General features: G+C 39.2%; 2 protein-coding genes and 10 non-coding genes across 19 annotated transcripts in view; 3 read left to right on the top strand and 9 right to left on the bottom strand.

The window, feature by feature from the left end:
• Window positions 1-16,937, top strand: part of Cep295 (centrosomal protein 295) — a 41,632-nt gene extending 24,695 nt beyond the window's left edge. The window contains exons 11-30 of one of the 3 annotated variants that reach the window (XM_055615403.1): window positions 338-430; window positions 545-648; window positions 985-1,122; window positions 1,295-1,392; window positions 1,647-4,902; window positions 5,907-6,066; window positions 6,184-6,327; window positions 8,835-8,987; window positions 10,066-10,178; window positions 10,663-10,765; window positions 11,117-11,362; window positions 12,505-12,650; window positions 14,436-14,580; window positions 14,958-15,553; window positions 15,845-15,982; window positions 16,080-16,170; window positions 16,258-16,341; window positions 16,448-16,547; window positions 16,620-16,719; window positions 16,798-16,937. In XM_055615403.1, coding sequence (XP_055471378.1) covers window positions 338-430; window positions 545-648; window positions 985-1,122; window positions 1,295-1,392; window positions 1,647-4,902; window positions 5,907-6,066; window positions 6,184-6,327; window positions 8,835-8,987; window positions 10,066-10,178; window positions 10,663-10,765; window positions 11,117-11,362; window positions 12,505-12,650; window positions 14,436-14,580; window positions 14,958-15,553; window positions 15,845-15,982; window positions 16,080-16,170; window positions 16,258-16,341; window positions 16,448-16,547; window positions 16,620-16,719; window positions 16,798-16,836 — 6,047 coding nt within the window. In that variant the 3' untranslated portion in view covers window positions 16,837-16,937. Of the gene's footprint in view, window positions 1-337; window positions 431-544; window positions 649-984; window positions 1,123-1,294; window positions 1,393-1,646; window positions 4,903-5,906; window positions 6,067-6,183; window positions 6,328-8,834; window positions 8,988-10,065; window positions 10,179-10,662; window positions 10,766-11,116; window positions 11,363-12,504; window positions 12,651-14,435; window positions 14,581-14,957; window positions 15,554-15,844; window positions 15,983-16,079; window positions 16,171-16,257; window positions 16,342-16,447; window positions 16,720-16,797 lie in introns of those variants that run through there. The other 2 variants (XM_055615402.1, XM_055615404.1) reach the window with 2 other exon arrangements.
• On the top strand, window positions 10,281-10,360 carry LOC129683079 (small nucleolar RNA U2-19). Its single transcript, XR_008721094.1, has one exon. It is a non-coding gene; the product is annotated as a small nucleolar RNA U2-19 (small nucleolar RNA).
• On the top strand, window positions 10,507-10,576 carry LOC129683078 (small nucleolar RNA U2-30). The gene has a single exon (XR_008721093.1). It is a non-coding gene; the product is annotated as a small nucleolar RNA U2-30 (small nucleolar RNA).
• Taf1d (TATA-box binding protein associated factor, RNA polymerase I subunit D) lies at window positions 11,266-25,588 on the bottom strand. Of its 6 annotated transcripts, none has more exons than XM_055615409.1 (13): window positions 24,642-24,794; window positions 24,344-24,435; window positions 23,296-23,677; window positions 22,141-22,316; window positions 21,750-21,801; window positions 20,850-21,008; window positions 19,806-19,868; window positions 19,190-19,231; window positions 18,951-18,981; window positions 18,144-18,174; window positions 17,847-17,889; window positions 17,186-17,506; window positions 11,266-11,341 (listed from the first exon to the last, which is right to left on the bottom strand). In XM_055615409.1, the coding sequence occupies exons 2-6, from the start codon at window positions 24,412-24,414 to the stop codon at window positions 20,862-20,864; spliced, it is 828 nt and encodes a 275-aa protein (XP_055471384.1). In that variant the 5' UTR covers window positions 24,415-24,435; window positions 24,642-24,794; the 3' UTR covers window positions 11,266-11,341; window positions 17,186-17,506; window positions 17,847-17,889; window positions 18,144-18,174; window positions 18,951-18,981; window positions 19,190-19,231; window positions 19,806-19,868; window positions 20,850-20,861. The 6 variants fall into 6 exon arrangements, with proteins under 6 accessions (XP_055471384.1, XP_055471383.1, XP_055471382.1 ...); XM_055615408.1 differs by lacking the exon at window positions 11,266-11,341 and adding an exon at window positions 16,853-17,075; XM_055615407.1 differs by lacking the exons at window positions 11,266-11,341; window positions 24,642-24,794 and adding an exon at window positions 25,517-25,588 and having other exon boundaries at window positions 16,853-17,506.
• Window positions 17,026-17,155, bottom strand: LOC129683072 (small nucleolar RNA SNORA25). The gene has a single exon (XR_008721088.1). It is a non-coding gene; the product is annotated as a small nucleolar RNA SNORA25 (small nucleolar RNA).
• On the bottom strand, window positions 17,306-17,429 carry LOC129683074 (small nucleolar RNA SNORA32). Its single transcript, XR_008721090.1, has one exon. It is a non-coding gene; the product is annotated as a small nucleolar RNA SNORA32 (small nucleolar RNA).
• Window positions 17,696-17,768, bottom strand: LOC129683069 (small nucleolar RNA Z40). Its single transcript, XR_008721086.1, has one exon. It is a non-coding gene; the product is annotated as a small nucleolar RNA Z40 (small nucleolar RNA).
• LOC129683073 (small nucleolar RNA SNORA1) lies at window positions 17,941-18,071 on the bottom strand. The gene has a single exon (XR_008721089.1). It is a non-coding gene; the product is annotated as a small nucleolar RNA SNORA1 (small nucleolar RNA).
• LOC129683070 (small nucleolar RNA SNORA8) lies at window positions 18,305-18,441 on the bottom strand. Its single transcript, XR_008721087.1, has one exon. It is a non-coding gene; the product is annotated as a small nucleolar RNA SNORA8 (small nucleolar RNA).
• On the bottom strand, window positions 19,071-19,142 carry LOC129683090 (small nucleolar RNA SNORD5). Its single transcript, XR_008721105.1, has one exon. It is a non-coding gene; the product is annotated as a small nucleolar RNA SNORD5 (small nucleolar RNA).
• LOC129683076 (small nucleolar RNA SNORA18) lies at window positions 19,292-19,420 on the bottom strand. The gene has a single exon (XR_008721092.1). It is a non-coding gene; the product is annotated as a small nucleolar RNA SNORA18 (small nucleolar RNA).
• LOC129683086 (small nucleolar RNA SNORA40) lies at window positions 20,145-20,272 on the bottom strand. Its single transcript, XR_008721101.1, has one exon. It is a non-coding gene; the product is annotated as a small nucleolar RNA SNORA40 (small nucleolar RNA).
• Window positions 25,589-25,697: the final 109 nt, after the last annotated feature.

Raw genomic sequence — 25,697 nt, 5'->3', positions numbered from 1 at the left:
TCTTGTCATTCAGTACAATATTCCTTGTCATCTGCCATAACATGATAGATGATTGAATGAGTGCTCTGTGCAAAATAATTGGCTATCCTTATATGATAAAATCCCTAGAAACTAGTTATTCTAGTAAAAATTCATTGATATTTCTTTAGCTCCTCTTTGGCCTTTGATTTTTTTCTTGTAATATTTGCCTTAGGTTGGATGGTTAATGTATGTAGCTACCGAAAAGATGACTGAGTCTTCACTGAATGTCCACTTCATGTGGACCAAGAGAGAATGGCTGATCTGAATTCAGGTTCCTGTTGTTTTGACACTGTCATAACAGTGCTATCTTTTACAGTCACGGACAGTGATAGGCTGACGATTGAGTCAGGACCACTGAGTAGTGAAGATAAGCTATTTTTCTACCAAGCGGGTGCTGGAAAGGAACAAGGTATTTCTTCTGTCTTATACTCCAATTAAACTTACTTGGTTCCTCATATTTTTTCTGTAGTCATCTTTCTGAATAACAATTGAGAAGCTTATTTTTGTTTGGGGGCTCTTGTAGCGATGGCTGTGTCTCCACCTGTCACAACTGTGGCTCAGAGTTCAGTACTGCTTCATCCTCAGGAAGAAGCAGTCAGAATTCGAATGTCAGCAAGGCACAAACAGGTAAGCAGGCCCTGGGGTTACAGTTTTGTTTGACCTGTGCAGCATGTCTTAATCTATGATTCTTTGATAACATGATTTATATATCAGCTTGACATAGTGTATTTGGTCTCTGCTTATACTCATTTGCCTCCTAAATCTCTGCTGCATGCTTTTTTCCACTTTCTCTTGGTTCTCCCATAATCCCCTTGGCAACATCAGTGACAGATTTAAGACTACTTATTTCATGGATAATGGGTCCGTTTGTTGATGACATATATTTCTTTTCAATGCAATGTATGTGAACATTTCTCTTCAGTGTCTGTTGTTAGTTAGAACAATAATATTCTCATTACTTAGATAATGGAGATAGAAGAGCAGAAGCAGAAGCAGTTGGAATTACTTGAACAAATTGAGCAACAGAAGTTAAGATTAGAAACTGATTGTTTCCGGGCTCAACTGGAAGAAGAAGAGAAACAAAAGAAAACTCAGTTTGAGGTAGCATGGCATTGGGAGGCCAGAAAATGTTGTTTATGTTCCATTCACCTGGTAGATTTCCTCTTCAGTTTGTGTCCTGTGCCAGTATAGATATGATCAGGTTTATTAGTAAGATGTGTGTTGAGCTGCTGGATTTACCTGACACTGTAGAAAACAGTATATTCATTTTTAGGTTTGCCCTGCCTCAATGTCACATGCTATGATTTCTGATGAAGACTGTCACAGGCAGATGATTCGTAACTATCAACATCAGCTTTTACAACAAAATAGGTACGGAATGAAGTATAATTTCTGTGAGACAGAGTCTTTCATCTTGGGGATTTATGATTTGTTTTCTATTAGGATCCTATTGGAAGTACCTTAGAAATTGCCATGGTGTTTTTTTAAGGGAAGTAGAATCACTGTAAATATCGGCAACCTTAGATTGATGCTTATAGATTGTAATGTGTAAGATTTGGGAATTTGAGGGTTTTTTTTTTAAATTACAAATTACTGGTATTTGTTTTTATATTTGTTTTTGATAGGTTACACAAGCAGTCTGTTGAGACTGCCAGGAAACGATTACTTGAATACCAAACTGTATTAAAAGAAAGATGTCTCCCTGTACCAGCCATATCACTGGCACCTGATTCTGTTGTATTAGGGCCGCCACAGAAATCCCAAAAGTCTGCTGCTGCATCAGAGCATTGGGATCCAAGCCAGAGACTGAAGCTAAGTCCTACCAAATGTCAACCTGTGCAACCCTCACATACCCCTGCATTAGATCATGGTGATATTCAGTTACCAGGTGAGGGTCACTTTCCACAGAGGCAAGGAGAAACAGGTACATCAGAGAAGTTAACCAAGCAGTCTGTGGAGTCACAGGAACATCGACAGCAGTTCTCTCAGGCAGAAATGCATGAGAAAGACTCTGAGTCCATCCCTGAAGATTCTCAAGCACTTTCAAGAACTTTGTCTTCTGATAGGCCACTGGTACTTGCATGTTCTTTTGCTAGTCTCCCAGTTAAACTTGAATCTGGAAAAATTCAGAAACCCTTAAAAACCATAAACCAGTCTGTAATCACTCAAATGCCTGATCAGCCTTTGTCATTCTCAGAAACAAGCACAGCCCAGCAGGGTGACTTAAAAGTTCTCCAAGAACAGTTAGAACTACAGAAGGAAGTTCTTCAGGCAAGACAAGAGGCTCAGGAAAAGCTGCTTTTGTATAAACAGAAAGAACTGGAAAAGCAGACTGCTCTTCAAGTATTTCTACCTTCATCTTCATCAGTTGGAAACTTACTTCCTTCACTGTCATCTGCCTCAGCTGAATCAGGAGAAATCCAGGCATCTTCAACAGAAAGTGATGGCACTGTTTCCTCAGGCAATGTGGACAGGCTTTGGGGTGTTTCACAGCCTATCTCCTCACAGCAAACCAGTTCAGAATTTCTCCAAGAACAGTTCAGTGTTCAAAAGGATAACCTTCAGGCTAGGCGAGAAGCCCAGGAGGTCATGTTTGCACATAAACAGAGTAAACTGGATGAAATTGTATGTCCTGAACAGGCTGGGCCTTCTTGGCCACATCAGGTGGCTCAGCAGTCATTTAGTTCCCTAACATTGGCTTCTAAACAATCTAGAAAAATCCAGGAACAGCCTTTACCTACAAACAAAATAGGGCTTTTCCCAAGCCAGTCTGAAACCTCAAAATCTCAGGATGGCTCTTCAGCTTTTCTACAGCAGACCCTACCACTTCACAGAAGTTTAAAGTTTCTGCGAGAACGGCTGACAGCGCAGATGGATACGATTCAGCCTAGACATGACACTCAAGAGGCATTACTTTTACATAGAGAAAGTGCTTTGGGAGGCAGTAGGGCTGGGCCAGTAAATTCACTTTTCTCAGTGTTTGCTCACCATTCAGATGCTTCTCGTGCAGTTTCAGAAGCTGGTTCGAAGAGATTCCAGGAACAATATTCATCTGGGAAAGAGAATATTGTTCCCCCCAGTCACCCGATCACCCCAGAACTTCAGGAGGAGTCTCGTGGCTTTCCACAGCACAGCCTTCCAAGACAACATTTTATAACACTCCAGGATCAGGCACATATTCCGAGGTTTATACATGGTTCTAGAAAAGAGATTCAGGAATTTTCACACAAACTAAATGAATTAGAAAAAGGACTTTGTTCGCAACAGTCTGGCACCTTGTCTTCTCCATCCCAAGTAGTGGAATTAGAAAGATCCCAGGAGTTTATATCAGTCAGTGATAGTACAGGTCCCTTAAGCCATTTTAAGATTCCAGGATTTCAGGAAAGACTAGTTAGATTTTCACAACATACATTCCCCCTACCAGATAATTTTCATGAACACCAAGAATGGGTAGACATGGGAAAAGAGAGCTGTCAGCTTAGTTCTCAAACTCGGGAAAATTCATTTTCTCAACAGACAGGCTTTTCTCCCTTCATACCCTCATTAGGACTGCCACTGGGTGTGTCCTTGCCTTCTGCTGACTCTATAACACAAGGCTCACTCTCAACAGAGAGCAGCAGTAGAGTGACATCAAACCTTCAGCTGCCAGAATTGCAGGGTAGACTTTTAAAGATATCCCAACTCATCCACCCTCAGCAAGACAGTTTGAAGGTCCTTCAAGAACAGTTAGCTGCACAAAGGGAAGCCATCATTCACTCTCGACAAGAAGCTCTTGAAGAAGCCCTAAGAGAGTGGAAGGAAAGAATATTTCCAGAGCAGGTTGGTCTGTCTTCTCCCCTGAAACCACAGTGTTCACTTGCTTCATTCCCTCTTTCTGACTCTGAAAGAACACAGGAGCTGTGTTCAACTATCAGTGACGAAGCAATATCTTCCAGTCGTTTTGAGATTATGGGTTTACCTGACAGGGCATTGGGTTTATCACATACTGCTTTACCTCAGCAGGATGATCTGACTGCACAGCCAGAACACCGTCATGCACAAACAAATTTATTTTGTTCTACTGAGGAAACCCAGGAAAAGCTGGTGTTTCCCAGACCATGTAAATTTGAAGAGATGTCTGCTGAACATTTTATCCAACCTCATCATGGTGATTTAAAGACATTTCAACAGCAGTTAGATAGGCAAAGGAAAGGCATTAGATTTGGCCAGGAAATACAAGAGGAACTGCTTTTGCAAAGGTTCAATAAATTGGAGCAAAGGGTATCTTCTGAACAAATTAGCTCCTTTTCATTCTCATCCCAGAAAGCACTGCCTATTGTCAACTCTGAAGATTCCTTACAGTCTTTCCCAGACAAAAAGGATGGTACTGACATACCCAGGTACCATAGTGAATGTCTGAGCTTTTCACAGCCTCTTCTGCCTCCACAGGATAATCTGGCAGAGCAGTTGGACTTAGAAATGGTATTTCATAAAGAACTGCTTTTACACAAACAAAACAGCAAAAACAAAAGTGAATCTCCTGAGCATACCTTCCCTGCTTTGTTTCTCTCCAAGGAAATAGAGCATCCATTCATTCCACTACCTTTTGCAGAAGCTAAATCTAAAAGCATTTGTGAGTTATATTTATCTAAAAAGGAGCATGAAGCTCCTTCTAATGATGGTGTGATCCCAAGATTGCAGGACAGTCTTTTAAGTTCTTTCCAGCCTGCGTTAATTCAGCAAGATAACATGAGTCTTCAGAAGCAGCTGAATCTACAAAGAGAAGCTCTATACTCTAGGCAAAGAGCCCAAGAAGAATTGCATGTGCAGACACAGACAGCCTTGCAACAGCAAATCGAAAAACACAGAGAGACTTTGAAAGATTTCTTTAATGTCAGTCAGGTATGTTCTGAATTTTAAACTTCAGCATTACATAATAGATGTTTAAACCTGATTCCATTCCTTCTCCTTGGTTATTGGGAGTGTGGAAATTAAAACAGAAGTGTATCTACTTTAGGATAATTTTAAATACAGTCTACATGAAAGAATACCCATCTTCATATATGAGTTTTGTTGCAGTTTTGTCTGCACTGCAACAGATAAAAATTGTAAAAAAGAACTGGTTAACAGGCTTTTTCTTATACTGTGGCAGTTCTGTTCTCTAATGATGTTGTTAACATTTGTATATGAATCAGTCTGTGTTGTGTTTTTTTCCTAAATGACATTGTGGTATAGCTGGTATGGCTATAGGCTGATAGAGGCCAGACCTACTGATGGTGCTTACATTTGAGTTGTTGAGGAGACTGATGTGGTCACTCAGACACATGCATAGTTAGAATGGCTCTATTCTATATTAGGCCACTTCTCAAGTCTCTTAGTACAAGCAGAATTCTGCAGCACTTAGATGTTCAGGAAGCACTTGAGTCCATAATATAATAGTCCTAGAGTTGTGAAGGAAAGATAATGGGGGAAAGGCAAAGGGAAACATTCAGATCTAATCTGTCAATAAGGCAGAGGGAGCTAAGGGTTGGGTGTGGGGCTGAAATGTGGTTGAACCTTGTACTGGGAGTTTCATGCCTTCAGTGATGGAAGTATTTCTCAGTTTTGATCTGTCAACATAAAACACAGATTGTTTATTCTGAGCTATACCTGGGGATATAGGTTCAGGTTTTCCTGAATAGCATGTTCCACTTTGGAAACAGTTACAGGAACTTTATAGTTACAGAGCAAAAGAAAATCGTAAATTCATGGTGTTTTCCAAGTACTTTGTTGGGCCCATGAGGTGGGTGGATTACAGAGATGCAAGGAAGACTGCATTGATAGACTATTCATTCAGTTAAGGTTTGACAGATTAAAATTCACATAACCCCTTAACACACATTGTTCTTATCATCCTCATTTTTCAGGCAAGGCAGCCCTCAGGTGAGAATGACTTGAAAATGCAGAGGCTAGAACAGCTCACAGGGTGGTTTCCTCATATCCAAGGTCTTGCCTGGGGAGACTCAGATCAAGAGAGCCCTAGTGATGAGCAGCCATGTTCAGCAGATGTCCATGCTGAGTACAGTGGTGAGATAATCCCTATTCTCTTCTGACCATACCTATTTGCCTTCATCCCTGCAGCTAGCTGGCTGAAGAAAAGCTTGCTGTGTGTTCACAAAGTTTCATTTGTCCTTGACCTGATAGGTGAGAGTTTGGACAAAGAATTGAGTGGAAGAGCCTCAAAGCCACCTGTCTCCAAAGTTAAATTTGGTTTGGACTTAAACCAGCATGAGCTTAGTACTATACAGGAGGTGGAGTCACCAGCAAGTGGCAGGACTTCCATTCTAGGTAAATATTGTGATAAAATACAACATCTTACTAGTTTGCTAGCTTTCTACCTTTTTTAAAAGTATGCTAAAATGTATCTAAGAAACAGCTTTTGAATACTTATAAAAAGAAAAACTGGTTTACATAAAAATAATTAAAAATTTGGGACCAGATAAATGGCTTGCCAAGTAGAAAGCATTTTCCTCCTCGTTGTGCAGTCCTGACAGCTGAAGTTCAGTCTCTGGATCCCAAGTGGAAAAAGAGAACCAACTCCCAAAGGTTGCCCTCTGACCTCTACACACATGCCATGGCAACACTCCAACACAGTAAACACAGTAATAATAAATAAAAAATAGAATTTATGTAAGTACTTAGATTTTGACATAAAGAAATGTCATAACACACATAAACACAGTAATAATAAATAAAAAATAGAATTTATTTAAGTACTTAGTTTTTTGACATAAAGAAATGTGGCTCTTTAATTAGCTTCTCTTTCAATGAGGAACGCAGTGTAAACTGTAACTACCTTCTCTCACATATGGAGAAGGGCAGTGTGCTGTGACAAAGTCTTTGCTGTCTCACATTCTAACACAGTGCTTCCTTTTATGTCAACTGTCTAGATGTGTTTCAAGGTGGGACTCAATTCTCTTTTTCCCTTCACCTTTCTGTTCTTACTGGTCTTTTTCTACATCTTGGTCGGGGTTTTTTGTTGTTGTTTTGTTTCTAGACAGGCTCTCACTTAGTAGTCCTGACTGACCTGGGACAAGATAGGTAGACCAATCTGGCCTTGATCTTTTCCTGTATCTTTTGTAGGATAATTATGCCTAAAATTTTGGCTTTACTTGTAATTAGGACATATACATTTATTTACTATACTACTTTTATGATCAGACACCTAAAAAAAAATTCTTCCTGAAATCCTTTAATTTCTTAACATCTTTATATTTTAGAGTCACCAGATAATTTTCTTGACAGATTTACCAAAGATCTTGTTTAGGAAAAAAATCAGTTTTTTGTTGACAAAAAGGTACATAGGAGCGCAGTGTTACTTTCAGCTGTTGGGGTCGAGCCATAAAATAAGGTGCCTTTGTTTCTTACTGAAAGAATATGGTAAGGTGGGGAAATATGGGCCCTCTAAGAATCAGTGCCTTTCTGCTTATAACAGGTGAGAACGTGATATGCTTCGTGAAATGAGAGTCAGGATTTTTCACTGGCTTTGGAAGCTTTTTCCCATTCAGGAATTAAAACCATTTACCTGACTCAGAATGATTGTGAGGAAATGCTTATCACTTATTCCTGTAGTTAACTGAATCATTTTTGAGATTATAAAATGCTATTTTGTCTAAAGGGAAAATCATGTTATTCCCCTTCCTTTTTAAGAGTTGACCCCTTCCGTGGTGGACTTCTAACCCAGTAAATTACTATCTCTTCTCTCTTTGAACTCTTACAACAGTTCATTTTCCATTCCCCTTCAGTCCTGCCTGTTGTGAGGTTTTTTGGTTTTTTGTGTGTAGACAGCTGCAGTAATTCCCAGTATTATTCTTTTGGCTTTTTGAAGCAGAGCCTTGCAGTGTAGCCCATGACGGCCTGGAACGCACAGTATTGCTCCAACATGTGGTTCTCAGCTTTCCATGTGTTTGGGATTGCAGATGTGTCCCTGGCTAAACAAAGTCATTCATAAAAAATGTAATTTCCCCCAGAGAGGGGGGAAGCTGTTTGAGGGGTAAGTGAAAGCCTTGCCATGCTTTTTAATCCATAGAGCAAAGCTTGGTTGAAATTTCATATGGGTAGGGCAGTTAGAGGGCACATAGGTTAATAATTAAGTTGAAAATACTAATCTGTATTGATTTTTATTTTTCCTCTTGTAGTTCATTACTTTTGTCTTTGTTTTCTAGATAAATTTCCTTAATTCTTCTATTTCACTCTTTCTGTTTTTCTTTCCTTTTTCTTTTGCTTCTGAATTTTATTGCTTCTGAATTTATTTGATCATACATTTGCAGTTAACAGAAAATAACTTTTCTCTGGTTCCTATGATACTGTACCTTAGTAACATTCTACTTTTATTCCATACAAAATAGGAGTAACTTTAAAAGTTAAGTTTTGTTTTGGTTCTTTATTTTCTGTTGGTCTATATTTTTCCCCATCATATATTTTAGAATCTTTCTTCTAAATCCCTTCTTATTTGGGATGCTAAAAGGCTGGCTGTATTTTAAAAACTATTATCTACATAGCCATTTTACATGATAAAGTGGCCATTTATGCACTAGAGAGGTGGTTCAAAGCTTGAGTACACACTGTTCTTCCAGAGGACCCATGCTCAGTTCCCAGCACACAGCTATTTCAATTCCGGCTCCATGGGATTTAATGCCCCCTTCTGGCTTCCACAGGCACTGTACACAAGTGTATATTCATACAGGCAGGCAAAGGCAAAGCACTCAAACACGTAAAATAATATATCTAAAAATAAATGGCCATTTTACTTTGAGCAGCTGGAAATCTAATGAGTCAGGTCTTTTTCTACCCAGGAAAAGCAGATTTCTATCAAGGCCGAGACCCATTAAGGGTCTCAGTAAGCAGAGAACAAAGTTTCCTGGGGAGCCCGCTGGCGCATGATCCATTTGGTTGTCACCAACCACCTGCCCAGGATAACAGTAGAAGCCATGACGACGATGAAGCAGGTAAGAGATAATTCGGGAGTGGATGTGCTATACACAAGGACAGGTGGACAAAAAGTGGTTGTTTGGTTCTGTGTAATAGTGGTAAGTAGCCTTGGTGACAGTTGGGGATCAGCTCATTGTGGTACATCTGTGCTCTCTAGATTTACAAAATCATTAACAGTTATGAGGGTGAGGCTGGGATATGTGTAGACCAGGCTGCCCTGGAACTCACACTGGTTCTTCTGCCTCTGTCTTCCGAGTGCTAGGAAAGCTTTTTACTGTTAAACTGTCTCATTAAGTGACTGCCATTAGGAGGACTGTACAAGATTTGATGAGTTGGCGACTCTGTAGGCTACATGGTGAATACAGTAGTAGGAAAAAGACTATCTTCTGTAAACTGGCCTTGCAAGAGAGTGCTTCATGATACTTGTAAACATATGAAGAATTTTAAGTCAGTTGATTCCAGCACCCAGTGGCAACCAAAGTTCATTTCCTTGCTTTTAAGTTTATAGGTGTGAAGCTGTAATAGCGCTTGCTGGCCTGCAAAGCAGAGCTCCAGTACTACTTTATTCATTGTGACTTCTTTTTTTAAATCATTATCTTTCTAGGATTTCTTTTTATTTTAGCGTAAATTAAACACAGATAATTGATATATGAGTTGTAGCTAAAGCATAACACAGGACATGAGAGATTTCCTGTTGGAGGGTTCATAAGAGAAGGGTTGACTCCAGCATCAGTTTCTTGTGTTGCAGTTGTGTTACAGGACATTATCATTTTTAATATTTTGATATATTTTGACTCTTCCAACTTTATAATTGATATTTAAGTATTTTAAAAGAAATTTAGCCCTAGACTAGCATTGATAACTGCATTCCTTTTTTTTTTTTTTTTTTTCCTTAAGTATTAAGTATTGCCCTAGTGAGATTTATACATGATAGTAAATAAACTGGTCTTTTTTTTCTTTGGCCTGAGGTAAGGCAGTTTTAAGAAGCAAAATATAAAAACAAGGTATAGAAATACAGGGAATGCTACCCTCTGGTACTAAAATTTACTTTAATTTTCTGTACCCCTAATTTGAACCCTCCAATCCACATTTTAGTTCAAGTCAAGGAATCTGATGTGGAGAATCATGCAGTCTTGAGTCATGCTGTCTCAGAAGAAGAAAAAGAAGCGTGTACATACCTGGGTCCAATTGTGAAGCTAGATGATAAGGTCAGTGATACTTCTGTGTGTAATATATTAAGCAGTGTGGTTTTGTATTTCTGTTTAGTTTGTTAAAAACTTAACCTCTGTTCTCTGAGATCTACTGAAGTGGATCAATGATGAAAATAGCCAAATCTGAGCATCAGAAGACCTTCTGGTCTGCTTGGTGCATGATCTTCTTAGTTCTGAGAAGCAAACTACAAAACAGCTTAAAACAATTAGGGTCTGTGTATGGTGAGAGAAGGCTGTGTGCATGCGTGTGCGTGTGGGGGTGGGGTGGGTGTGTGTGCGCATGCTTGTGTGTGCTTGTGTGTGGTGTGTGCGCACAATCATTTCTGAGCAATGATGAAAAGGTTTTAGTACTGAATTTTGTCACTATGAAGGTTTCTACACTTGACCTGAGCTCAGAATTGACAACTGGCAATGTTGATGGCTTGCAGTTTTTTTGAGATGTGTCATGATCATGATCTAATATTTACCTTTGAAATTTTAGGCTGAAACACAAGAGATTTCTCAGGAGCCATTATCTTCAGTAACCTTTTCTACTGGAAGCTTCTTAAGTTATGAAATCACAGATTTAAGCCTCACAGATACAGGTATTATCAAACTTTGTGAACATATTGAAGGAGCAGCACTGGCTGAATTGCAGTGTGGTAATAGAGAAAGCATTGTTTATTCATGTGTATCCAGGGGGTATATTTGGGGAAGAAGCTGTCTCTTTTCTACACAGGAAAGCATCAATGTCAAATAGAATACCTTAAGTCTAATATTCTAAAAAATGACAAAATCCTGTGTACACTCTGGCCCACTTTCCTATTTAATGGAAATCCCTCTTAACAAATCTCAACAATATATACTGCTCTAACATATTATGTGAGGGAGTTTCAAGATGTTAAATTACTGTATTATAAATGTTAATTAAATGTTTTCATTACATTCATTTTCAGAGTCATTTTCAGAACAGACCGAGCATCAAGAAGAAGAATCTACCAGTAAACAAGAAGAGACCGATCCTTTTAGTTGTACAGTTCCTTCAACACAAGTTATTTATTATCAGCAGCGTTTCTTACGTGCTCATGAATCTCTATTGCCCACGGAGGAAGAAAGCACATTCGATCACACACATGTTCAGCAGATCATAGACAAGGATATAAATGAAGCAGATTTGATACCTGAAAAAAGAGATTTTCAGGGTAAAATTATTTTAAAAGAATATTTGTATTAACTTTTTCTAGCTTTTCACCTTTCAGCCTTTTTAGTTTTAAGTATTATTTGAGCTTCATATTTCTTATGGCATATACATTATTTATGCCACAGGTAATATTGAGGGCATTTATGAGACAGGGCATCTGGGAACACTGTAACTGAAAAGTATAAAGGGACCATGAGATATCTTAGCATTAAAGGTACTTGTTATCAACTCATCACTTCTCTGACTAATAAGTTCAGTTCCCAGAACTCACATGGTAGGAGGAGACAACTAACTTCTGGTGGTTTTCTCTGACCTACATACAAGCACTGTGGCAGGTGTACCATGGCATGTACATGTGTGCGCGCACACACACACACACACACACACACACACACACACTCATACGAATGAACATAAATTTTTAAAATATAAGCGTGAAGACCCTAAACAGAAGATTAAAGAGAACATCTCCCTTTATGCACTACAATAAGAGATCTGAGTAAGATTTAGAGTGTTTGCTCGCTGGGAAGTTTAGAGAAGTTAATTTACCTCTTTCCTTCCATAAAAGAAGTTGCAATTAAATAAAATAGTACACACAACAGCAGTATAGAGAGTCCCAGAAACAAGGAAGACAACCTTTCTCGTTTTAAATCATTGATCATGAAGTAAGCTAAGAGCTCAGAGCTCTTACAGCTAAGCTTTCCCTCATAGTCTTATATGTCCTGCTATTCCTAATTAACTTTGTTCACTAGAAGATTCCATTTCTCCTATCTGGGAATAATCATGACTTACTTTGAATGCATCTTGTGAGCATATAGAGTAACTGGAAGTAATCCTGATGTATTAAAAATTATTTTTGGGGGGATGTTATTTATTTTTATTTTATGTAGATGAGTACTCTGTCTGCATGTACACCTGTATGCCAGAAGAGGGCATGAGATCCCAGTATAGGTGGTTGTGAGCACCGAGTTGTTGCTGGAGGTTGAACTCTGGACCTCTGGAAGAGCAGAGTTCCTGCTGAGTCATCGCTCCACCCAAACCCCCACCCTAAAATGTTTAAACACTCTAAAGAATATGTTCTTAGCCCTCTTTTCCCAAGTTTCACTGCAGGTTTTTAAACTATCTTTTTTTTCCCCTCAAAAGTTCCAGCTGTGGACCTTGACTTTCCAGAATTAGAACATTTATTTCCACACTTGCACCGTCTGCTCTTTAAACCCTTAGAACCACATCTAGATTTTGACTTGTCATCATCCTCTGGAATTTCTCAAGACAACAAAGACTTTTACCAGGTACATTAAAGTTCATTGCATTGAGTATTATGAACGGGTGTTTTGTTCTTTTTTTATAGTCCAAGCTGAAACGTGGTATGTTGCTGATTCAGTCTGACTCTCCTATATGCTAGGATTATAGGTGTGCACCACCATGCGAGTTTGAGTCTTTTCTTTTGTAGAAAAGTTGGCAGCCTATTAGAATCATAGAAAAGGATGTCATTTTCTTCAGATGCTCATGCTCCAGCAAATAACCTTCCACCTGTGCTTATGCAAGCAATCCTGGTAAAGTCAGTGGTCACATATACATACACAAAGGATATGAAAGTAGGAGGGGTCCTTTTGTAAGAAAGGCTCAGGAGGAGAAAGTATAGGAATGACTAAAATTCTTCATATATGCAAGAAATTCATTAAAATATATTAACATTACATATGCATGATTAGTCACATTTTCGATTGGATCAGTTTTGGTATATTTTACTGTTTTAAATATTAGCACACTAAATGTAGATTGCTAAATTTATAAGCATAAATTTGTAATATTATCCCTTTTATAAAAACTGTAAAAATTCCCCCTAATATAAACACCACACCTCTGATCAATTACATTAGAATCTTAGACAACTAAGTGTGTACACATATACATTCTGTTTTCCAAGTTTTTCTTATGTGGAAACATACAGGGAGGTCATGTACACTTGTAATCCAAGAACTTGGAAGCAGATGAAGGCCAGCCTGCTGCAGAGATGCCTTATGTCAGTCAACCTCATTTCTAGCCATAAGAGCTGAGAACTGTTTTAGAGTGTTATTCTTTTTTTTAAATATCTTACTCATATAAAACAATCTTCCCTATTAAATACAATTCAACTAGTAAGTACGATTTCATGGGATTTTAAAAATGTTTTCTTTCAGTTATAAAGCAAAGCCCAAAATGAACTTCATAATTCTGTAGCCTGGTGGTTTTTCACATTTATTGTATGTACCACATGCAAGCATGTGCTTTCGGTATGGTGTATATGTCAAAGTCAAAGCACAGCACAGTCTTCTTAAACTATGTGATCTTAAGAGGTCAAACTGAGGCCATTGGGCTTTGTATGCCGAGTCCCAAGTCCTACAGACTGACATTTTTGATAGCTAATCTATATGGTTCCTATTTGTCAGAAAAAATATTTAGGGATATTTATCTTCATCTGAAAATCATGTTTGTAAGGCATCATGTTCATTCTCCTGCACCAAGAAGAAAAGATAAACTTTGTTCTGACAAGACAGATTCATCGGTTTAAGGCCACTGGGAAGGAGGAAAAAAAAAAAAAAAAAACCAAAACCAGACTCAATTCAAATTATAAGTAGATGATTTTATTAATACCGCTTGCTGGGCAACAGCCTTAAAGCCAAGTCAAAGCTGTGCCATACAGAGATGAGGGGATATTTTTTTTAAGGTGGAGACCAGTTACTTTCTGTGGAATTTGCAGCTGTGAGAAACTGCTTCAATCCCTTTAGCTATGTGAGGCACTGTCCCTCTACCCCTGTACAAACCTATAAAGGAACTGTCTCACTTATCAATGTTTAGGTTTACAGACACCAGAGCAGACTGAAGCAGTTAAAGCATTCTGAGCAAGGTACAGGCTACTGGCTCATTTTTCAGGAATTTAGGTCAGCAGCTACTAAGACGGGTGTCTGGTTTAGAATGGAATTTCTTTACAGTCATGGTTTTGTGATGACTACAGGTTGTAATTAAGGAATTTAGTTGATTAGCAATATAGAATCAGTCTCAGCCCTTTTTTTTTTTCTTACTGTTCTCGACAGAGCTCAGAATCTTCATCTGAAAATCATGTTTTTAAGGCATCATCCACAAGCACAGTTGATTTCACAGCACTGAGGAGCTTGCCTTCGGACTCAAGACTGAACCAGCAACTCGAGGCTAACCTTGCTCAGGGTCTTGCTGCTGAAGGTATGTGTGACTAAGTTAGAGCTAAATAAACTTGAAGATCCTCCCCCATTTCTTTGGCATAGTTTCATCACCCCTTCATCTGTTCCCTTTCTGGTTCTGTTCCCTTAAATAATATAATCCTTTCTTCCAGAACTTTGTATGTACACACATGTACATGTCCACATTCTATTTTTGTTATTCAGAACACTCATGAGAATGCGCTTAGGGTCCAATAACCATGTAATTTATTAGATACATATAGTATGTGATTTTTCAAATCACTGACTGTTGGAATTTATTGTGTTTGCACACAGCTACTTTTCCTTCTAAAAGTTTGCAGTTTAAAATGTGACTCTATCCAGGGCTTTGCTAACTTTGTGAAATCATTTTTAATGCAGGGTCTGAACAGTCTTTTCAACAGCTTCTACCAGAATTCTCACAGGAAAGCCAACATGATGATCTACCGAGTATTCATAGCATTGAAGCAAGAGGTACTTCCCAAAGCATGGAAAGCCAGAACTTTTTTGAGCAGACTGAAATAGTAAACAATAAGAAAAGAAGTGTCCATACCCCATCTTTGACAGAGAATTTGACTCCAGCCTGCAGTCCATCTAATGATGCTACTCTATTTCATCAGTCACATATGCAGCACAGCACACCATGCGGTTCCATCTCTAGTGAGTGCTCAGTAAAGCAACTAGAAACCAAAGAAATGCTGGGCTTTGAAGAACTGTCAAGGACAGTTGCAATGTCACAAAGCCAAAGACCCATTGAAGATGAAAATGTACAAGACTCTAAGTTGTATATAGGTACAGTGGAGATGGAAACTTCAACTCATGGACCTAATTCATTAAGCATTCAAAATGAAAAGCCCATTCAGAATGTAATTAAAACTGAAACTACAAAAGCTGTAACAAATATGTCTCAGCTGGCACAAGCAGAGCACATCACAAACTCAGAGTCTCATTCCTTTCGGATCCCTATTCCAGTCTGGGTAAGGACTGTTTTATAGAGCAGCACTTAACATTTCCTAGAAAGTGTAGCTCAGCGTTGTTCCAATGCTATAGCCAACCAGATGTGGTTTTCCCCAATACATTCTGTGGCTGAAGGAATGGCATACACTCCTTAATCCCTTGTGGGTCTCAGATCAAAGCCAGGCTGGTCTCAGGCACGGTCTCTTGAGACCTTGCCAGCCAGGGGAAACCCAGCAGTCACCACACCCACACACCTGTTTCATTAAGGCCTTGCTACTTGAACATTATGTTCACTTTGAATTGCTGCACAGGAAACAGAATCTGGCTATGGTATAATGGAAGAACCAGATCTCACTCTAGTAAGCACCAGTGACATCAGTGTTGCTGAAACAGATCTTGCAAACCTGACACTTGAAGAAAAAGATAATGAAGCACAAAGCTGTCCCCAGGTAAATGCCTGTGACCGGAAATGGGATATGCAACTAAACTGGCAGCGGGAGGGAAAGTAAGATTTGGTTTAGGAAAACAAGACTTTCTTGTAATTAGGCAGGTGGATTTCTGCCTCTACTTTCATCGGAAACTTCTATTAGAGATGTATTAGAGCCTTGTGTGGATCAGCCCACAGTGGCGCCTTCAGGTAAGCAAGCCCCTTTATTATCAGTCTCTACCTAGACAGCCAGCAATATTTGGACATCTATGAATAATCTTTCTCTAAAATTTACAGCCATATCAAGTAGCTCACAAGACTCCTTTATGAAAGAAAGGACATCTATGGAGCAATCCTACCAGAGACAGATGCGAAATAAAGGTAAATTCCCTCAAACCAAAATATCTTAAGAGAACCTATTTATAGGTATGTTTAGCAGTAGAGATCCAAAAGTCATGACATAAAGAACCTGTTATTTATTGCTCAGGTTCATTCTTAAGCCGCCTGAAAGGTGTGAATAAAGTTAGAGCATCTCTTCCTGAAGAGAGGAAAGCTAGACAAGCCCTCATAAACCAGAAGGCACTAAGGTATGGCTTTTGTTGTTCATTTGCTTTATTTTGCCACACATGCCCACACTTACTTTCATGTATTTCTAACAGATTATACAGGCAGTTTGCTGAAGTAAAACAGCAAAGAGAAGAAAAGGCAAAGCAAGAGGTCGGTGACCAAAGTACAGCAAGGGCAAAAGAATTTCATAAGGTGAGTAGGAGCCAATGTTTCACTAACAAAGACACAAACTAAAACAAAACCTGAATTTAATCTTCATTCCTTCTGCAGGAAACACTACAGAAACTTCGAGCCAAATACACATGCTGACTTCTCACAAACTGTGTAAAGGGTTTTCTTTTAGTTTATTTAATGTACATAAAGCTAGATATATTTATATGTAAAACCAATAAATTTTTGTTTATAGATGATTCTTCTGCTGTCCATCCAGGTCATTATGTTTTTTAGGGCTGAGAAGAAGCCATAAATTAAGTCTTGAAACTTGTGATTCAGGGCGATGCATGTATCTTCATAGAAAAACACAGCACTATCAAAGTGCCTGTTTTGCTCTGTGAAGAACATCAATCTTTGGTCACAGCGTTAAGAGCTTTTGGTCTTAAAGCCCAACAAGCCCTCTTTGAAATGACCTTTACCACCTGCCTCCCGTATACCTACCTACCTCAAAGATGGTCCATGTATACCTATCCAAAGATGGTCCAGTGTGCCCTGCATGAGAAGAACATGGGCATAATCAGCTGAGCAACCAACTACTTACCATTAGTTACTTGGAAAAGATTTAAAGTGTCCCCAACAGGTTAACTGCTAGCCAAGTAGCACACAGAAAAAAAACCTAATGGGATTTTTTTTATGGTCATGTCCACAGCAAATGAGAAACTGCATTCTAAAAGCCTTGGTAATGACCATTACTTTGTAACATGATTAAAATGACTATTACTTGCCTTTATTCTTTTATCCTTGGCTTAACTTCAAAGTTCTCAACCTGTGGGAAAGTTTTTCAAATTCATATGATAAAATAATTACAAAAATTTCTACATGAGGGCATATTAATAACCACAGAACCAGATGGGCTACATGAAGCCAAGATTGTCTTGTAAGCCCAAGAGGATTCCCATGGTTAAAGGAGTCCCCAGGCCTGCATACATGGGATCTGTAGAGACCTACCCAGTGTAGATGTTCAGAAAGGCTACTTTCATTCAGCCCACTCAGAGCAGTTGAACATTTTGCCCATCATCACAACATCTGTCACTGGTATCATTGTCAACCCTGGTAGTTGACTTCACCTAACTTATAATGCTGTTCTTCTAAAGTTAGCATCTTACCGGAAGATTTCTGATGATGTCTTCAATTTAGAAACCTAAAAGACTGATAATAGAAAGTATTGTGAGATGAATTAACTAACATCTACACATTCAATAGTGTTACAGGTCTCATTGTCACCACTGCAACTTATCTACTGTGATGGAAGCATGACCTGTGTCAATTTAGCCACAATGACCAATTCTGGACACTGACCAACAGTGCCCATTCTTATGTACAATGAGGCTCAGTAAAGGTTCCCAAGTCTTTTATACACTAGGCATCTACTCAAGTTAGAAGCAACAGAAACAACGCCTTACCATTTTAACGTAGGCTTCACTAGTTGACACCCTAGGAAGAAAAGGAGTGGTTTGTTCAGCAGGTAACACTTGCCACCAAGCTTTAAAGCCAGTTATTCACCAGAAACCATAGAGACCCAACTTACATACTGCTTTGACAGCCACAAATAATATATATAATAAACTGTATCATTAGAAATACCAGGTTTAACATGCACAAAGCCAAGAAACCAACGATGCCAGATAGTGAGTTTCTATCGCACTGTCTTTTGAACACCCAGAAGGAAAGAACTCCTGAGTGCAGATACCATGCAGTGCAATTCCTAATCCTGAATTACAACAAACAGGAGACCTACTCAAATAAAAGATACTCTTCTTGGGGGATACCTTCCCTGATCACTCCTAATGATATATCTCTAACTGAAGCCTGAGTTTCCAGATTTGGCTATCATATATATCTGCCTGGCTGCTAGGGTTTTGATTTATAGTACTTATCCACTGAGCCATTTACACAGTCAAGTTTCCCCATTTCCAGGCTGATCTCAAACTTGGATCTTCCCATCTCAGAATTCCAACTCCTAAGATTACAAGTGTGGGACAAGCACACTAGTACATGGTGAATCTTTAAAAAAAGAACTACTGAATGAACATTTCTAACCACTTTGATCTGCCATTTGAATGATGTATAAGCACAAATTAGAAAACCTTTTTTCTAGTCTGTACAGACAAAAGAAATACTTTTGCTGAAATTTAGATCTGGAGCTTGAGACACTGGACTTAGATGTTTAATTTCTTAAACTAAAAAAACAGAAATTTAGTTTTACTTACCAACATCTCTGAAGTCTGATCATATTCATTCCTAAAGAACAGTAAAAGACTTTAAAAAGTATGACAGAATTTCCTGTTATAAAAAACTATACTCCTGTCCAACTTAATAGCTATAGCCAGTTCTGTCAGAATTAAGTTTTAGTTCATGTCTGTATCATTCAGCAGTTGAACAGTTTAATTCATCATCTGAACTGCAACTCTATTTTCCCAAGATGACATACAGTACCATCAAAACTCACCTAACACTTGGAATACGGATCTTTATGAAGGATATGCACTGCCTGAAGGGGAAAAAAAAAATCCCAAGTGATATACATTAGTGTTCCACACTTTGTTACTTGTTTTGTATGCAGTTCCTTCCCACAGATCTAATAAACAGTCCCGTGAGTCAAGGAAACCACAAGTTACTATATGAGGCGTTTCCAACGATGTGTGGCTACTAGGGAAGCCCCATCGGGATAGACCTCAAAATAAGAACAACTATAGCCCTGCTCTCCAGCCAACCTCTGTATCTACAAACAGGCGATTAAGGAAATCACCTGAGAACAGTAGGCTAGCACAGTAAGCTCAAGGTTAAGATTCTTACAGTGCCGGGTTCACAAATACTTATTTTACCACATGGAAAAGTTTCTTTAACAAGCTGTTTTTAGCATTATATATAAGAGAGGCTAAAAAGGTGCAATCAGACTTTAGGAACAGTATTATTGTAGTTACCTAATACTTCTAAAACTACCATTGTATGAGAAAGTTTAAGATCCTAACTTATGTATATGACCTTACAGCCTTCACTGTTTATTCTTGCATTATTCTGCTAAACCTACCTATCTTGGTTCAAATTGACAATATGCTACTTACAACACTGAAACAAGCATCCCTTCGTGGGTGTCTTCCAATTCTGACTTCATAATCAAGACAAACCTTGAAAGAGAGAATATTCATCTAACATACCTTTTTTTCTTTATGGAGACAGGGTTTCTGAGTAGCCTTGGCTGACCTAGACTCACTTTGTATACCAGGCTCGCCTCAAATTCAAGAGATCCACCTGCCTTGTATACCACTATGCCTATCTTAAGACATCTTTATAAAGTGTGTGTGTATACACACACACACACACACACACACACACACACACACACATACATTTCTAGCATTTTGCTAGAAATCAACCTCATCAATAGAATACCTGTGCTCTTTTATATTCCTTCTTGAATGTATCAAAACTCATACTGAACAATGAGTTCTGGGTTGCAAAAGAGGATTTAATTTTGCACCTGTCCAAGCTGCCTTTGTTCACTAGCTGAACAAAAACACACACAAGTGCTGCCAAAGGAATGCATCCATATCTGACACGAAACAGTTTACAATTGTGACCACTGTATGAACAGTAGCAACATTCATAGTATCTTAGGGGAAGACAGGTCACTCAAGATCTACACAACCTAGCCGTATGCTGGCACACAGGTAGTAGCATCAAGAAGCTGTGTGTGGGTATGTGAAAAGCTAGGATTAAGAGTGCTCTTGCAGGATTGTGGTTCAGTTCCCATCACTCCCACAATGGCTGGCTAATAACCATTTTATAAGTCTAGTTCCAAGGGCTTTAATGTTTTCTGACCTTGGGTACCAGGATGCATAGTACACACACACAGCCAAAAATAGACACAATTCTTTCCTAAAAATGTTTGGACCAAGGTTCCTGAAATTAGAATCAAAATCACATTTGCTTTAAATGTTATAGTAATCCCTATAGGGTCTTTTACTCTGAAATCAAGCACTGAAAAGAAAGTACTTCATAAAATTTTATTAGCTTTGCCCAGCAATGTTATCCTCTTCCCCAGATTGGTTAAGATGATTTTATTCTTCTTCATCTAGCTGGTGTACACAATCACCTGTGTTCTTTACCTTCTTTGGTATTCACATGTTTGTCTTCCAGCCTGTTCTGTGCTGTGTGGTATCTTTGGCCTTGGATTTTTTAGAGAATCCAAATTCTTTCTTACTCTTCTCTTGTTCTAAATTTCTCTTCCTTGGGAATTCTGAGCTTATTATGAAGCAGCTATCTTCCTGCATTTAATAGAAACATTAGTTAGTAACTAAACTCACCACTGACAGGTGGGTGAATGCTACATCTACTCCTCAGTACACCATTTTGTCATTTGACAGCCTATATAGAGGGCACACCAGACTAGCTAAATGTATTTTCCTGGGAGCTGGAGAGATGGCTCAGTGGTGAAGTACACTGGCTTCTCTTCCTTCCAGGACTAAGATTCAGTTTTAAGGACACAACATGTGTGTAACTCCAGGTCCAAATGATCTACACTCTCTTCCCATGCTAGCAGGTTAATCTATTCAATTGTGGTCAAGAGTTAATTATCTCTCATAAAATGGAGACAAAAGACTGCCTTTTAGCCATAAGTGTACCCATACCTGTATGCAGGATCACAACATTCTACACACCAAAGCTAAGATTATATAACCCAAGCAATATGCAATGTCATAATGTAAACACACAGACAAGGCTTTGAACCAACAGTGGGGCTAAGAGAAATAATCACAAAAAGAAAAGCCTCAATAATCAAATACCCTAAACATAGTGTGGGACTGGGAAGAGACAAGGGAAGGGGCTACAGCTGGGATACAAAATGAATAAACTATGAATGAAAAATAAAATTAAAAAAAAAAAAACTCTAAACATAGCATTCATTTTCCCTTTCCCACATTAAGCTTTTTTGAAGTTTAAATGGAATTTAAACACAAAATACAACTTCTACCATTTTATAACTCGAATAAAAATCAGCTACTTACAACCAATTTGATATCACTTTCAGACTCAGGATTCGTTGCCTCATCTTCTGTTCTGTAACATTAAATAAAATGTGTCACAAGGCAGTAGTTACTACTGAAACCTAGTCAAAGGAAAACATCCTCCCAAAGCTGTCCTGTACATGTGCATATGCCTCAGATTAAACAAACAATCCTAAATGAGCTTATGATTAAACAATCCTAAATGAAGTTATGATTACTATTTAAAATTTAATAGGATGCACATTTTATAGGTGGCATATACCTTTAATTTCAGCACCTGGGAGTAGAGGCTGGTAAATCAGACCCAATAAAGCTACACAGCAGTGAGACAGTCTTAAAATAGTTAAATTTGGAGTAAGATATTTGAATAACCCTTCAAGTTCCAACTTACAATGACTCTTCAATAGGAGAAAGAGGACCATCATCATCCATGTACTTGTGTCTACGGCTGTCAAGGTCTTCCTTTTCTAAATCCTCCCCAGCATGCATCTGCTTCAAGCATTCTGTAAGGTGGTGCTCATACTTGAGTTTTTCAATGTGGTGAAAAAATCCTCTTGCAACAGCTTGCTGCAAGGTAGAACATACAATTCCTTAAATATTAAAACATGTATTCATTAGAAACAAGCTTGAAACTGTGCCAAGGGCTTTGTTCTTGGGTACTGTCTTCACTATCCAAGTTTGGAATTACAGTAGAATCACCACATACACAGCATTTACATTGTTTGTTTTTTTTTTTTCAAATCTGGTCCCCTGGAAACCACTAGAGGGCACTGCTAGGGTTACATGATTGGAAGCAACCATGTAGGTAGGGTACTAAGAATTTAACTTGGGTTTTCTGGAAATACTCTTAGCTGTATCTGTACAACCCTTATCCTAGTTAAGCTTTAGCTGCCAACGAGACAGCTCAAAATCACTTCACATGAGATCTCAACTGAGGTACTGCTTAGTTTTGTACAGTGATTGCACAGGTGGTACAATTCCTTCAGCAATAGCTCCTGAACTACAATGCACATGACCAGCTATCAAGCACCATCCTTCATGGTCCTATTCTCCATCCCTTTCTGGGTAGATACTTCTGAAATTAGGTATTAAGAAATGACATCATAGGCCAGGCATGATGACATATGCCTTTAATCCCAGCACTGAAGGTGCCAGAGGCAGGTGGATTTCTGTGAGTTCAAGGCCAGCCTTGCCTACAAAATTCTAGGACAGTCAAGAGTTGTTACACCAGGAATGAGGGGAGGGGAGGGGGAATGATACTACACTTGCTGACCCTGAAATGACAAGTTTGAAGGCAACTAAGAAAGTTGGGTGTGGTGTACTTCAGTGTAGTGACATTGAAGGGATTCTGAATATTAAGAAATGATTGCAATACCATTCTGTAAATCTGTACTTCCACTAACAGCATGCCTGTGCAGATTTCAGACACTACAGTGATATTTATCCTGACCTTACATGGTAGTCATCAAAACTTCCATGTATCCCTCAGACAATGGCCAACAAACCATTCTGTTTTCCCATATTCACCTTCATAAAAACAGCTCACCTCATATGTTAAAATTTTCTTCCAAGGTAAAGCTTTTCTTCCATTTTCAGATTCTAAGAATGGGAACATAGCTCCTTTGTCTTTAATCTGTTTCACATCTATCTGTGACCTTCTAATGTTTCTTCTAATGCTTCCAGGTGGTCTTCCTCTTGGTCTTAATTTGGGCTTATATTTTCTTTTTCTCTTTTTCCGTTTCTTGTTCTTAAATCTTTCAAAAATAGCCCTTAAAGTCAAAGGCCTTGGTTCAAAAGACGAGTCACTTGATGAATCAGTTTCAACACTTGTAGGTGCAGTAACACATTTTACAGTGGAGTTTCTTTGCTTTTGTGTAGATGGAGGAACACACTGTGTTTTAAATAAGCTGCTATCAGATGAGTCATCACTAAAATAAAAATTAGACTGTATTACTGAATTATCACTAGACATAATCCCCACCCGAGTTTCAGAACTCTAACACCATCTACTAACCTGAGAGGACCAGAAAGACTATGTGTAGGCAATGCACTCATGAAAAGATGCTAAAAATTCAACGTACATTTCTCCCAAAGCCAATTCCTTAAAATCTTAACAAATATTTTAAAACAGACTCAGTACCCGGTAACCACTGTGTCCTTGTCTTATCTAAAACAAAGCTTGTTAAAATGTATCTCCCAAAAAAAGCTCCACTTAACTACTAAAGCTTCCACTATTAGACAAAAATGGGCCAATGTAATTAATCAGAAAAATATCTCCAAAAAGTTTATCTAAAAGAAAACTATAGAATATATTCCACTTTTACATTTTCAAGCTCAGAGTCAACTGCAGTTAAGTTTTTAAAACTGTATTAGTCAAGCCTGAAAGATAAATGGTAATCCAGTTTATCTATTTCCTTTTCTAACAAGCATTACAACAACTTCCCATCATTGAAACATACTGGGTCCCAGGGTGTTACGAACATGCCTTCAATCCAGCTCTTGAGTTGAAGCCAGCCATGGCTACCTATCGAGATGCTGTCTCATGATATACTGAACATTTTGAAAGAAACACATGGACCCAAAAGCTCCCTTACCTTTGGTTTCGAATATCCTCAGCTCTATCAGATGTTATGGAGTCATCAGAACTCACTTCTGATTGAGCCATCACTTTGCCTTCCCCAGTTTTCTGCAATTACAAATTTTAGTCATGTACTGTGGACAGTACACTTCAGATCTGCTTTTAAAAACTTTCAACCCTCTGGGTTCGCCCTTCTGTTAACTCCAGCTGCATCAGATGGTGGGCTCCTTTTGACTACCTGGGTACTTTCATGTATGTACTTTACATACATTCACACAGTATTTCCCCACCTACAAGTGAAGGAAACCACATACCGATGCGCCCTGCTTGCGAAATGCACACCAAGGAGCACCTCTTGGCTTTAACCACCAACACCAGCCACACAGTAATATAGCATTAATTCCAATGTTCGCTGCCACCTTAGCACTAGGAGAGTTGAACAAGAGTATCAGTTTGGGCAGATGGACTATACAGTGTCTCAAAGATAAATTACAACTGCTCAAGATAGCCACAAGCCTGTAATAGTGTAGAGTCCCAACAGTGTACAAGAACGGTTACGATAGGGCTGGAGAGATGGCTTAGCAGTTAAAGAGTACTGGTGGCCCTCCACTGGACTTAAATTAGATTCCTAGTACCCACATGGCAATTTAAAAATCCTGTAACTAATCAGAACCTTCAAGGGTAAGAAAACAGGTGACCAAGACCTTAAGCTGGCAAATACCCACTACACATGAATTACTTTTACATTAACTCATCAAAATTAAAATTTCACATGACTGCACCGACGGTAACTCTAGATAACTGCAAGCTACACTGTAGAAACCTATCTTTCAAACTCTGAAGGTGCACGTTTTGGAAACCACGTGGTGAGTGGCTATCGGCTCAGAAAAAGTACGTAGGGCGAGCCTTTAAAGCACATTAAGAGATGTGGGCAGCCAGCACATGGCCCCTTACACACTAAGAAAGCCCTCCTCCCCAGATACACCTTGTCGCCTCCCAACAGCGTCAGGAAGCCCTTCGCGGCCTGCGGGGGCCCGAAGCCTAGCCCGCTCCGCTGCTCAACCAACAACAGCGCCGTTTCCGCTCAGACAGCCCAAGGCGCCCCGGCCCGTGGTGACCGTGACCCCTGTGTCCCCCATGGGGTCAGCCGCGGTAGAGAGACCGCCTTCGCACAGGAACAACCGCTTACCTCCTTCACCGCGCCAAAAAGAACGCACTGAGCCCAGGCGCCTGCCTTAGACAAGGCCGAAATCTCGCGCGAGCTCTTCGCGGCGGGTGACTTCAGGAGCGAATGCCAGTTGACCCGCCCCCAAGGGGCACGGCTACGTGCGTGGGCGTGGCTCCGAGGGCCGACTCGGTGGAGGGCGGGT

The sequence above is a fragment of the Psammomys obesus genome, unplaced genomic scaffold (genome assembly GCF_907164565.1).
Source record: "Psammomys obesus unplaced genomic scaffold, mPsaObe1.curated_primary_1811, whole genome shotgun sequence".
Classification (NCBI taxonomy): Eukaryota; Metazoa; Chordata; class Mammalia; order Rodentia; family Muridae; genus Psammomys; species Psammomys obesus.
The sequence above is the reverse complement of the archived record's forward strand: the minus strand, read 5'-3'. Positions and strand labels throughout refer to the sequence as shown.